The sequence below is a fragment of the Bubalus bubalis genome, chromosome X (genome assembly GCF_019923935.1).
Source record: "Bubalus bubalis isolate 160015118507 breed Murrah chromosome X, NDDB_SH_1, whole genome shotgun sequence".
Lineage (NCBI taxonomy): Eukaryota > Metazoa > Chordata > Mammalia > Artiodactyla > Bovidae > Bubalus > Bubalus bubalis.
In genome coordinates, this window is record NC_059181.1 from 89,161,308 (window position 1) to 89,175,272 (window position 13,965).

Consider the following 13,965-nt stretch of genomic DNA (forward strand, 5'->3'; position numbering starts at 1 on the left):
AATACTAAAATGAAATTACTGAACATTCACAGAATTGTGAAAAGGACTGTGGTGGGGCCACCTTGTTTCTCATAAGTGGTCACTAGTGTTCTCTTAATAAGATGGAAGAGGCAGGAGATATGCCCACAAGTAGTTCAAAATGCGTATCTCCTATGGGTTGATTTTGTGCCTCTAAAATTAATGTATCTATGCCATAAACACTCATATGTGATCATATTTGGAGATAGAAAATTTACCAAGTAATCAAGTTAAAATATGTTCATTAGAGTAGGTCTTAATCCAAATGAGTTATATCCATATGAAAAGGGAAGAGCCTCTTGATGAAAGTGAACGAGGAGAGTGAAAAAGTTGGCTTAAAGCTCAACATTCAGGAAACTAAGATCATGGCATCCAGTTCCATCACTTCATGGCATATAGATGGGGAAACAGTGGCTGACTTTATTTTCTTGGGCTCCAAAATCACTGAAGATGGTGACTGCAGCCATGAAATTAAAAGACGCTTGCTCGTTGGAAGGAAAGTTATGACCAACCTAGACAGCATATCAAAAAGAAGAGACATTACTTTGCTAACAAATGTCTGTCTAGTCAAGGCTACAGTTTTTCCATTAGTCATGCATGGATGTGAGAGCTGGACTATAAAGAAAGCTGAGCGCTGAAGAATTGATGATTTTGAACTGTGGTGTTGGAGAAGACTCTTGAGAGTCCCTTGGACTGCAAGGAGATCCAGTCCATCCTAAAGGAGATCAGTCCTGGGTATTCATTGGAGGGACTGATGTTGAAGCTGAAACTCCAGTACTTTGGCCACCTGATGCGGAGAGCTGACTCATTTGAAAAGACCCTGATGCTGGGAAAGATTGAGGGCAGGAGGAGAAGGGGATGACAGAGGATGAGATGGTTGGATGGCCTCACCAACACAATGGATATGGGTTTGGGTGGACTCTGGGAGTTGGTGACAGACAGGGAGGCCTGGCGTGCCGTGGTTCATAGGGTTGCAAAGAGTCGGAAACGACTGAGCAACTGAAATGAACTGAACTGAACAAGGGAAAATCAGACATAGATACATACATATAGAGAAGAAAATGTGGGGAGGTATAGGGAGATTTCAGCTATTTACAAGCCAAGGAAAATGGCCAGGAATGGAGGCCCCTTATGCATTCACACCTTGCATAAGATCCAACTCAGATGAAACCTTGATTTGGACTTAGAGCCTCCACAAGTATGAGACAATAAATGAATGTGTTTAATTGACCCAATCACTAGCATTTTGTACAGGAGATCTAGAATACTTGAAAGTGTTCAAAGTATTAGTCGCTCAGTCGTGTCTGACTCTTTGTGACTCCATGGACTGTAACCTGCCTCGCTCTTCTGTCCATGGAATTTTCCAGGCAAGAACACTGGAGTGGGATTCCATTTCCTCCTCCAGGGGATCTTCCGGACCCAGGGATTGGACCTGAGTCTCCTGCATTGCAAGTGGATTCTTTACTATTTGGCCATTTTCTAATACTTATATAATATTTAAATGATCTTAATTAGTTTTATAAAATGAACAATAAAATAAATAATCATACTTCTTACACTACTGTCACCAGACCCAAACACCCCAGGAAGACCATTATTGGTTTAGTTAGGATAACCTCGCTGTAGGGTGGCTCTGTGACTGTGGCTACCAGTTTGAGTCCCTCCTTGGCTGACATGGAGTCAACATGAACTTTTTAGCTTCTCTGATGAATGCCCTCGTCATCCCTAGGATGTTAAGCTGAAAACCATGAAGGTTTTCCACTTCAAAAACAAGAGATTAAGGGCTGGAAAAGAACGACATTAGATCATCTGAATGAGTTAGGGTAGAAACTTCTGATTCTAGGGAGTGTGAAATGAGTTTTTTTTTCCCTGATTTTTTTGTTGCACTTAACTTCTATGCTGTGTTGGGGTCCTCTTTATAAGTGAATCCAGAAACAATGGTAATGTTGAAAAGGTTTCTGAATGGGGTATGCCTATCCTATCAACACCATCATCCGTGAGTTGAGACTTGCAAATTGTTAACTCAGCCGTGAAGCCATTTCCCTTATTTTGCCTTTACAGTGAACTACAACATTGCAAGGTGACAGCCCACTAGGCTCTTTTATTTCCTCAATCATCAACTGAAGTGAACAATTACTAGCGTTACTCCCCGTTCCATTCTTCAACATCAAACTGCTTTTCCCTTCTCTGTGCTACATTTCTTGTGTATCAGAGACCTTTGAGGTCCCAGTTATCTCTTTACAACCCAGTTGTTTTGTATTTTTAATGTTTTTTTATGACTAATATGTTCATTTAATTTCTGAATTTACAAATGTGAAAGAAACACAGCTCATTAAAATAATGGATTCTGTTTCTTAAAATTACTTCCTACATACTATATGTATTATATTTAGGTCTTTAGTCCATTTTAAGTTTATTTTTGTATATGCTGTTAGAGAATGTTCTAATTTTACTTTATTGCATGTAGCTATCCAGTTATGCCAGCACCACTTATGGAAGAGATTGTCTTCTCTCCACTGTATATTCTTGTCTTTTTTATTACAGATTAATTGACCATAAGCACATAGGTTTATTTCTGGGCTCTCTCTTCGGTTCCATATGTCTGTTTTTGTGCCAATACTATACTGATTGGATTAATGTAGTTTTCTGATATAGTTCAAAGTCAGGGAACCTGATTCCTCCAGTTCTGATCTTCTTCCTTAAGATGGTTTTGGCAATTCAGGGTCTTACCTTTGCTACACAAAATTTAAAATTGTCTGTGGTAGTTTTGTGGGAAATGCCCTGGTATGTTCATAGCAATTGCATTGAGTATGTGGATTGCCTTGGGTAGCATGTTTATTTTAACAATATCAATTTTTCCAATCCATAAACAAGGTAAACCTTTCCCTCTTTTTGTATTATCTTCACTTTCTTTGATGAGGGTCTTATTTTTTCTAAGTACACGTCTTTCACCACCTTAGGTACGTTTATTTCTAGGTGGTTTATTTCTCTCTTTTTTTATTCGCTTTCTCTCATCCTAGTGGCTTCTCAGCAATAAGAGTAATAATTTTTTGAGAAATAACCACTATAAATAATCAATTCCAGTATGTGTGGTATTTGGGGGGCCTAAATAATGTTTAAGAAAAGAATTTATAATTTTCAAAATGTTAAATATTTTTAGTGTGTATGTGTAAGTATTCCTATTTCTGTTTGTGTTCTGTATTTGGAGAATGGGATTTTGTCATTCTCTTCATACTGATCATTGCTTTTGATAAATTTTGGAGATAATAGCTGTTCATTTAATTCCTATTATTTTCAGGAGCACTCTGCTGAGGAAGCAAGGACATTTTGCACATGCCACTGTAGATCAGACTGGGTTCGAGTAAAATGTACACGAAGTGACCTGAGTCACACTGATGCCTGAAAGAGCTTGAGGAATGCAGGTCTGTCATACTCTTTCAGGAAACTCTAATTGATTATTTCATTTTTCAACTTAGGTGAATTTCACTGGGTTTGGCTGAAAGTGAAAGTGAAGTCGCTCAGTCGTGTCCGACTCTTTGTGACCACATGGACACCAGGCTCCGCCGCCCATGGGATTTTCTAGGCAAGCGTACTGGAGTGGGTTGCCTTTTCCTTCGCCATGGAATCTTCCCGACCCAGGGATCGAACCCAGGTCTCCCGCACTGTAGACAGACACTTTACCGTCAGAGCTACCAGGGGAGTTGCGCTGACTGGGGGGGAGGGGGGGTGGTGCAACGTGGGGGAAGGGCGCATTAGGAGTTGGGAAGTGGGACGTCCAGTGTCACGTGACATGGGCTGCCATAGTAACACGTCTCCCTGCCTTGCATCCAATCAGATATGGACAGTGTCTGTGACGTCAGGGAAAGCAGGGCCTATAAATCCAGCCAACGGCCTTCAACCCCCCCCCCCACCGGTCTTCTGGGATGGGCTACGGGGAGGGGTGGCGCTGTCGTGTCCCAACCATCCTCGGAAACTGAACCCTCTGAAACGGAGATGGCGAAAGCGGAGACCTCCAAACCAGAGCCGTATGATGCGGAACCAAAACAGGCAAAGCAGAAGACAGCTAATGGCCGCCGTCGCCGTCGCCGGCACTGCCGTAAGGACAATTTCTCAAGTTTTGCTACCTATTTCCCCGGGGTGCTGAGGCAAATGCATAAAGGCCTGAGTCTTTCCCACGACTCCGTGAACATCCTGGATTCGTTCGTGAAAGATATGTTTGAGCGGATTGCCGAGGAGGCCGGGCGCCTGGCCCGCTACAACAAGCGCCGCACCATCACGCACGAAGACATCGAGGCAGCTGTGCGTCTTCTGTTGCCTGGGGAGCTCCGCAAGCATGCCATAACCGAGGCCACCAAGTCGCTCATCAGATACCACACCTGCAGATGAACTGCCTCAGGACTGTCTGACCATCGCAAACCAGACTTAAGGGTTCTCCCCTTAGGCCCTACATTCAATCTTTAAAACATTTCTACCTCAACGAAAACATTAAGAACCTCCTGACCTTTGCTTCAATATGTGTCGGTTGTGTCATATGTTCGATGGAAAACCCTGTACTTTTCGCAACTCGTCACTTTCCTAAATGGTTATTTCTATTCGTGGTTTCTCCGTAATTATAGGCATCTTTATGGTCAAAATTCTCTCCCTACAAGTTTCATTGGCCTTTTCCATTTTCATTCTCCCATCTATATTTAGGTATCGTCCAGAGATTTTTTTTTTCTTTTTTTTTAAATTTATTTTATTTTTAAACTTTACATAACTGTATTAGTTTTGCCAAATGTCAAAATGAATCCGCCACAGGTATACATGTGTTCCCCATCCTGAACCCTCCTCCCTCCTCCCTCCCCATTCCATCCCTCTGGGTCGTGGGGTATGCTATGCTATGCTATGCTAAGTCACTTCAGGCGTGTCCGACTCTGTGCGACCCCCATAGACGGCAGCCCACCAGGCTCCCCCGTCCCTGGGATTCTCCAGGCAAGAACGCTGGAGTGGGTTGCCATTTTCTTCTCCACTACATGAAAGTGAAAAGGGAAAGTGAAGTTCTCAGTCGTGTCCGACTCTTTGTGACCACATGGACACCAGGCTCCGCCGCCCATGGGATTTTCTAGGCAAGCGTACTGGAGTGGGTTGCCTTTTCCTTCGCCATGGAATCTTCCCGACCCAGGGATCGAACCCAGGTCTCCCGCACTGTAGACAGACACTTTACCGTCAGAGCTACCAGGGGAGTTGCGCTGACTGGGGGGGAGGGGGGGTGGTGCAACGTGGGGGAAGGGCGCATTAGGAGTTGGGAAGTGGGACGTCCAGTGTCACGTGACATGGGCTGCCATAGTAACACGTCTCCCTGCCTTGCATCCAATCAGATATGGACAGTGTCTGTGACGTCAGGGAAAGCAGGGCCTATAAATCCAGCCAACGGCCTTCAACCCCCCCCCCCACCGGTCTTCTGGGATGGGCTACGGGGAGGGGTGGCGCTGTCGTGTCCCAACCATCCTCGGAAACTGAACCCTCTGAAACGGAGATGGCGAAAGCGGAGACCTCCAAACCAGAGCCGTATGATGCGGAACCAAAACAGGCAAAGCAGAAGACAGCTAATGGCCGCCGTCGCCGTCGCCGGCACTGCCGTAAGGACAATTTCTCAAGTTTTGCTACCTATTTCCCCGGGGTGCTGAGGCAAATGCATAAAGGCCTGAGTCTTTCCCACGACTCCGTGAACATCCTGGATTCGTTCGTGAAAGATATGTTTGAGCGGATTGCCGAGGAGGCCGGGCGCCTGGCCCGCTACAACAAGCGCCGCACCATCACGCACGAAGACATCGAGGCAGCTGTGCGTCTTCTGTTGCCTGTGGAGCTCCGCAAGTATGCCTTTCTAATCCCAAAGAAAGGCAATATCAAAGAATGCTCAAACTAGCGCACAATTGCACTCATCTCACACACTAGCAAAGTAATGCTCAAAATTCTGCAATCCAGGCTTCAAAAGTACATGGACCTTGAACTTCCAGATATTCAAGTTGGATTTAGAAAAGGCAGAGGAACCAGAGATCTAATTGCCAACATCTGTTTGATCATCGAAAAAGCAAGACAGTTCCAGAAAAGCATTGATTTCTGCTTTATCAACTATGCCAAAGCCTTTGACTGTGTGGATCACAAGAAACTGTGGAAAATTCTGAAAGAGATGGGAATACCAGACCACCTGATCTGCCTCTTGAGAAATCTGTATGCAGGTCAGGAAGCAACAGTTAGAACTGGACATGGAACAACAGACTGGTTCGAAATTGGGAAAGGAGTACTTCAAGGCTGTATATTGTCACCCTGCTTATTTAACTTATATGCAGAGTACATCATGAGAAACGCTGGTGTGGATGAAGCACAAGCTGGAAACAAGATTGCTAGGAGAAATATCAATAACCTCAGATACGCAGATAACACCCTCATGGCAGAAAGCAAAGAGGAACTAAAGAGCCTCTGGATGAAAGTGACAGAGAAGAGTGAAAAAGTTGGTTTAAAACTCAAAATTCAGAAAACGAAGATCATGGCATCTATCCCATCATTTCACAGCAAGTAGATGGGGAAACAGTGGGGACAGTGAGGGAGTTTTCTTGGTGGGAGGGGTGTGGATCCAAAATCACTGCAGATGGTGACTACAACCATAAAATTAAAGACAATTGCTCCTTGGAAGAAAAGCTATGACCAAGCTGGACAGCATATTAAAAAGCAGAGACATTACTTTGCCAACAAAGGTCTGTCTAGTCAAAGCTATGGTCTTTCCAGTAATCATGTATGGATGTGAGAGTTGGACTATCAAGAAGGCTGAGCAACCCCAGTGACTGCAGCACTCCAGCCCCTCCTGTCCATCACCTACTCCAGGAGCTTACTCAAACTCATGGCCATTGAGTCAGTGAAGCCATCCAACCATCTCATCCTCTGTTGTTCCCTTCGCTTCCCACCTTCAATCTTCCCCAGCATCAGGGTCTTTTCAAATGACTCAGTTCTTCACATCAGGTGGCCAAAGTATTGGAATTTCAGCTTCAGCATCTGTCCTTCCAATGAATGTTCAGGTCTGATTTCCATTAGGATGGACTGGTTGGATCTCCTCGCTGTAGAAGGGACTCTCAAGAGTCTTCTCTAACGCCACAGTTCAAAAGCATCAGTTTTTTTTGGCGCTCAGCTTTCTTTTAAAGTGTGACTCTCACATCCATACGTGACTACTGGAAGTACCATAGCCTTGACTAGACGGACGTTTGTTGGCAAAGTAATGTCTCTGCTTTATAATATGCTGTCTAGATTGGTCATAACTTTCCTTCCAAGGAGTAAGCATCTTTTAAATTCATGGCTGCAGTCACCATCTGCAGTGATTTTGGAGCCCCCCAAAATAAAGTCTGCCACTGTTTCCACTTTTTCTCCATCTATTTGCCATGAAGTGATGGGACCGGATGCCATGATCTTCATTTTTTGAATGTTGAGTCTCAATCCAACCTTTTAACTCTTTCTCTTTCACTTTCATCAAGAGGCTCTTTAGTTTCTCTTCATTTTCTGCCATAAGGGTGGTGTCATCTACCTATCTGAGGTTTTTGGTATTTATCCCAGCAGTCTTGATTCCAACCTGTGCTTCTTCCAGTCCAGCGTTTCTCATGATGTACTCTGCATATAAGTTAAATAAACAGGGTGACAATACACAGCCTTGAGGTACTCCTTTCCCTATTTGGAACCAGTCTGTTGTTCATGTCCATTTCTATCTGTTGTTTCTTGACCTGCATACAGGTTTCTCAGGAGGCGGGCAAGGGGTTCTGGTATTTCCATCTCTTGAAGAATTCTCCACAGTCTGCTGTGATCCACATAGTCAAAGACTTTGGCATAGTCAATAAAGCAGAAGTAGATTTTTTTCTGGAATTCTCTTACTTTTTTGATGATCCAACAGATGTTGGCAATATGATCTGTTGTTCCTCTGCCTTTTCTAAATCTACCTTGGTAATGCATTCCTGACTCATAGGAAGAAAAACTGATGTTTGGAAGCAGCAACTATTAGCAACATAGACATTAAGGTGTTTTCTGAAGTCACTCTTTTCAAATGGTTCACATTTGTTTCTCAGAGAAGGCACCTGGATCTGCACAGAGTTTCCACTTCTGAATTTTTTTCCCAGTGGCTATTCCAATTTCTAATTGCTGCAACAGTAAGGTATGCACTGGATTTCATGGTTGATTTTAATGTAGCTTGCATAATAAGCTCCTTTTCCTCTTCAAAATCCTTAATTTTCAACATTACAGAATAATAATAAGAAATGAATTTCTTGAGGGGGCTTATTGCCTAAATTCTTTTTCTATTGATCTCAAAGAGAGGTCTGGAGGTGATACTGGCCCCATTCATATTTGCTATAGTCCATTAACTCTCTCTGGAATCAAATCTTGCCCCCATTTTACTCTTCAGGAGGTGGTGCTCTGTCTGAGGTATAATAATTTGTTTTTGATCTCTGTGAAGAATGCTGCTGCTGCTGCTTAGTCGCTTCAGTTGTGTCCAACTCTGTGTGACCCCACCTGGCTCCCGCGTCCCTGGGATTCTCCAGGCAAGAACACTTGCTGTGAAGAATGAGCACTGAAATTTTTGAATTTTGTAGTTTATATCACTTTAATCTCATTGTTTGCATAACAGAGATATCCTCCACACGTGTCACCATCCTAGTCAAAAGGGTTACTTACAGCTTATTTTAAATATTCAAATGAAATATTTCACAATAGGATGTAATAAGCTTCAAAGAAAATCATAATAAATTGTAAAGGACTGAAATTCCACAGATTGTTCTCTCTCAACAGATGTCATAAGCTAGAAACTTGTTTATCAAGGAAACTAATAGAAAATTAGCAACACCATTAAAATTCATCACTCCATATATAGGAAATTTACACAAATGAAATTAAAAGAAAAATCTTCCTGGACCACAAAGAAAAGGGAATGGACAAGAAAAGCCGTGAACTTCAACATGAAGCTGGCCATTCAAACATTTTGAGGTAAAAGGAGATACTGTAGGTTTTATTGCTGATAATTATCCTCTACATTACTGTAAGGGCCCAAAGACATGACCCGCTCTGGATTCATGTCCTTAAATCTCCATAGCTAAATATAAATAAAGAACCAAAAAGAACTGGCCAAGTACCACAGTTCTTTCCCCCTAATCTCCAGCCTGATTTTCATAGAAAGGGTATTATCTCTTGAGCTCTGGTCATTCAACCACACTTTGAGTCAACAGCTGTGACTCACAGGCTGGCTGTACCAGTGGAGATAGATGTTTGAAATGCCTTCCCTGGACACCCCTAATGGACACAAAATTGCAGGTCATGAAAGTTATTGTTTTAAAGATCAAAAGATTCTCTGTTAGAAGATAACTAATTAGATACATCTGTATGAAATTTTTTTTCTTTTTAATTATTTTATTGAAGGATAATTGCCTTCCAAAATTTTGTTGCTTTCTGTCAAACCCCAACATGAATCAGCCATAGGTATACACATATCCTCTCCCTTTTGAACCCCAGTCCCACCTCCTTCCCCATCCCACCCCTCTAGGTTGATTGTTTGAGTTTCCTGAGCCATACAGTAAATTCCCATTGCCTATGATAGTGGAAACAGTGGCTGACTTTATTTTTCTGCACTCCAAAATCACTGCAGAAGGTGACTGCAGCCATGAAATTAAAAGACACTTGCTCCTTGGGAGGAAATTTATGACCAATCTAGACAGCATATTAAAAAGCAGAGACATTACTTTGCTAACAAAGTTTCATCTAGTCAAGGCTATGGTTTTTCCATTGGTCATGAATGGATGTGAGAGTTGGACTATGAAGAAAGCTGAGTGCCAAAGAATTGATGCTTTTGAACTGCGCTGTTGGAGAAGACTCTTGAGACTCCCTTGGACTGCAAGGAGATCCAACCAGTCCATTCTAAAGGACATCAGTCCTGGGTGTTCTTTGGAAGGAATGATGCTAAAGCTGAAACTCCAGTACTTTGGCCACCTCATGCGAAGAGTTGACTCATTGGAAAAGACTCGGATGCAGGGAGGGATTGGGGGCAGGAGGAGAAGGGGACGACAGAGGATGAGATGGCTGGATGGCATCACCGACTTGATGGACGTGAGTCTGAGTGAACTCCGGGAGTTGGTGATGGACAGGGAGGCCTGGCGTGCTGCGATTCATGGGGTCGCAAATAGTCGGACATGACTGAGCGACTGAACTGAACTGAACTGAATGTTACATTAGGCTTCCCTGGTGGATCAGAAGGTATAGAATCTGTCTGCAGTGCAGGAGGCACGGGTTCAATCTCTGAGTCAAGAAGATCCCCTGGAATAGAAATGGCAATTCACTCCAGTATTCTTGCCTGGAGAAGCCAATGGGGAGAAAAGCCTCAGGAGCTACAGTTCATGGGGTTACAAACAGTCAGACATGACTGAATGATGAACATAATGTTACATTAAATAATTGGTACCCTATTGTTTACTTTGTGGCAAAAATTACTAGAAGCATGTATTTACCAAACCTATTAATTTTCACCATTGTTTGTCTCAAATAGAAACTCCCCATGACCTACTTACCTTTGAGGGAAGAAGGCTTTTTTTTTTAGTATTAGTTTTCTTCCGTTTGGGCCTGTCAGACTTCTCTACTTCAGACAAGTCTGACTTATCACTCATGTTGACCAAAAGATAGAAAAGAAATATTTAAAAAACTGCCCTGGTAGAACTATTATCATACTAAGGAGTAAGAGTCAAAATTGTCATATTTAATGTCAATATGTATTTTACCTGCTGATTTTCAAAAGGCAAACAGCAACAGATCTTAGAAGAGTCATGTCTTTATTAGAATACGTTTTATTCCACATCATTATCCCGTTTCTGAAGACAGTAAATGCCATTGCATCAAGTGCACTAGAAACCAAGATGTTCTAGAAGCCAGGAGCCAATATGTCTGACTCTTTTAAAATCACAGCAAAGGTAAAATGGAGGTGATACAAACACATGAGAAGATAAGGATAGAATAAAAATTAAGGGCTGGGTTTCACCAACTAATGAATTTGTAGCAGGAGATAGCACTATTTGAGCACCTTCAATTTGTTTTCAATTATTAGAGAGGGGGACATTTTTCTCGGGGGGTTAGGAAGCAGCATACAAATGTAGCATTAATTGGACTAGTTTCTTTCTATTTCATCTGCCTGAAGACAGTAGACTAAGGGGCTACAATAAAAGGAGGGATTAATCCAGTCAAAACTAATTACATATCTCACAATACCTCCTTGTGGGACTGGTTTGTAAATGCTGTAAGATGGCACAGCGATTATGATCAAACCAAGAACTTTAGCAGAATGGGATAAACCAAACAGAGTCAATTTTTATTTTACCATGTTTTCTCCTCAAGAGGAGAGAGGAAGAGATGAAGCTAGGAGGTGAGGTGCTCAGTGATCATTCTGGGTTTGTCCAGAGGTGATAATAGGAGACCTCTGAGCCCAGAAAGCAGACCTCTCCTGCCCATGCCTGGTCTCAGCCTGGTGGAGTTAAAAACTTCTAGTGCCCAGACAAGAATGGAGAGGCCCCCAAGCAACCAGATTTCCCGAATACGCCTCCCCTCCGTCGTGGTCACCCTAGGACCCTCCTGGAGAAGCGATCAGCTGCCAAAATCCAGAGGTGGGGAAACAGGGACTTTAAATAAAAAACAACCGGGCTGGCCTCATAAGCCACGTTGTTAGTAGCAATTTGCTTACATTTTAAAATAACTATCATCATTGTTGGTAGCCCAGTCCAACCTAGTAGTCACAGCAGGGGAGCGAGAGAAGGGCCAGTCCCAGAGGGCCCATTCCGAGCCCCAGACTCTTCGTCCCCTCAGCATCAGACCTACAGCCGCAGTGGATGGCCGCTCCTGGGGCTCCCGCCTCGGACCTGCCAGGGACCAACCCGGGAAGGATCCGAATCCCGCTCAGAAGGCCGCTCTGTGAAGACAAAGGCATTGACTTGCCAGGAGGCGCCGCTACAAATCGCCCATCCTAATCTCCGCCCCTCCAATTCCTGCAGGCCCAATTCGTCTGCCCCGCAGCCGCCACGCCTTCCTGTCCCCATAGTCCTCTGGCTCCGGCGGGGACACACGTCCTCACTTGAAGGCTGGAAGATCAGAGAAAGGTAGAGGGCTGCACTGACACCACTTAGCACTCTACACGAGGTTAGCCTTCCTGCGAGGAACCCCTCAATTATATGGTGTCAGGCTCCGCCCCACTTCTCTTCGATTGGCCAAAGAATCCTAGACCCACCTCCTCGCCCCTCCCACTGCTTTAGCCTTGCTGGCCTGAGTCCACTATCCTCTACTCAGGACTTCACCCCTGCAACTGGGTGTTAGTAACCTCATACCAGATTCACCTCCCCAGACTCCATCCAAACACACTCTGATTCCTCCAGGGACTGATGGCTGGCCTACCTGCCCTGCTTCTCCCACTACTTTCGTCCTGAGGGTCCACTTCCCTTCCTCCCAAGTATACTCACTCCTCCACAATAACAGGGGCCTCTACAACAAACAGACACATCTTACCCAGTTAGCTTGGAACATCTGAAGCTCTGAGATTCAAGATGAAGAAGCCATATTCAGGTACTCTCAGCATTTTATATCCAAAGGAGCCAAAGCTTGTGGTGATGACCAGCGATGCTCACTGTTGTCTGTTGTAATCCTTGACCAGCTGGTGGGGGAGGGGGTGCTCATAGAAAGTGTGGGTCGTGCGGGGTCTTTCACTCCCACAACTGGGCATGTCTGTGACAGTGGTGCTCTCCTATGTAAAAGTCACATTTTCTAATTTCTTAGCCACTGAAGCTGGTAGCAGTGTAATCAGAGGAGAATCTGCTGAGGCTATTCATCTTTATATCTCTAATCCCAAGCACTTTGCTTGGTCGACGGTAGTGTGAAAGCATGCTTAGTCACTTCCGATGTGTCCGACTCTTTGCGTCCTTATGGACTGTAGCTCGCCAGGCTCCTCTGTCCATGGGATTCTCCAGGCAAGAATACTGGAGTGGGTTGCCATGAAGTCCTCCAGGAGATCTTCCCCACTCAGGGAGCAAACTCATATCTCTTATGTCTCCTGTATTGGCAGGTGGTTTCTTTACCACTAGTGCCATCTGGGAAGGCCGGCCTACAGTAGTTGCTTAGATGAATCCCCTTCTGTAGATTGAAGCAACAACCCCAGGATCGAGCAGAATTTTTGGACAGCAGCACCACCCAGTGTCTCTGTTGGGGAGAAGAGTGAGGATCTGGTTGTTATTTGGAAGAACTCAGTCTTCCAAGGTCGTTTTCTGGATACTCACCCAGAACCTTAGAGTATTAAAGTAAAATGGAGATAGGACTGTCTTCAGCTTACACTCCATATTTTCGATATGACTCGTGTATGGTGGTAGAGCTCTACATAGATCACTGATCACTCTCTCCTCAAGCATTTCTCACACCTCCCCCACTTCTCTTCATTTATTTTTCTATGCTCTTGTAGCACAGTGTTCTAACTTTAGAGTTTTGCGTGTTTGTAGGAGGAACTTTTAAAACAGAAAAGCATGCTCAAAAAATAGCTTTCACTGTGTGCCAACAATGTCCCAGGCATTAAATATAATGAACACCAGTGTTTCTACCGCCAGAGTTAGATGTTGTTAATATTTAGGTATATTTACTTTGCCCATTTTAAGGAATATAAATATTATATAAAAATTGAAGTTTCCTTAACTTTCATCCCGTTTCCATTCTCCTCTCACTTTCCAAGGGATACTCCTACCCTGAATGTGGTATGTAGTTTCTAGCCACGTTTTCCATCATTACAGATTTATATGATCTGTCTCCAGGAGCAACATGGAGCAAAGACTGAACTTCCACATCTCTTGGGGTTGAAGGAAGCCCCAGACAGGCACCTCCCCACTCCTGTCCCAACTTCAACGTCTATCTTGAATCGATCTGCCTCAA

General features: G+C 43.8%; 2 protein-coding genes across 2 annotated transcripts; both read left to right on the forward strand.

Annotated features, from left to right (window-relative positions):
- The first annotated feature begins 3,760 nt into the window (after window positions 1–3,760).
- Window positions 3,761–4,530, forward strand: LOC112582036 (late histone H2B.L4-like). The gene has a single exon (XM_025275911.3). It carries the CDS (start codon window positions 3,856–3,858, stop codon window positions 4,402–4,404), a length of 549 nt encoding a protein of 182 aa, XP_025131696.3. The 5' UTR covers window positions 3,761–3,855; the 3' UTR covers window positions 4,405–4,530.
- A 752-nt stretch (window positions 4,531–5,282) lies between these two features.
- Window positions 5,283–12,029, forward strand: LOC112582037 (histone H2B type F-M-like). Its single transcript, XM_025275912.3, has 2 exons — window positions 5,283–5,897; window positions 11,869–12,029. Exons 1-2 carry the CDS (start codon window positions 5,378–5,380, stop codon window positions 12,027–12,029), a joined length of 681 nt encoding a protein of 226 aa, XP_025131697.3. The 5' UTR covers window positions 5,283–5,377.
- Window positions 12,030–13,965: the final 1,936 nt, after the last annotated feature.

Bases quoted from the DNA above. Each gene is read 5' to 3' on its own strand.
- LOC112582037 (XM_025275912.3), top strand. From the start codon at position 5,378: ATGGACAGTGTCTGTGACGTCAGGGAAAGCAGGGCCTATAAATCCAGC. The intron at 5,898-11,868 runs GCAATATCAAAG...TCGTCCCCTCAG, and splicing joins CTTTCTAATCCCAAAGAAAG to CATCAGACCTACAGCCGCAG.
- LOC112582036 (XM_025275911.3), top strand. From the start codon at position 3,856: ATGGACAGTGTCTGTGACGTCAGGGAAAGCAGGGCCTATAAATCCAGC.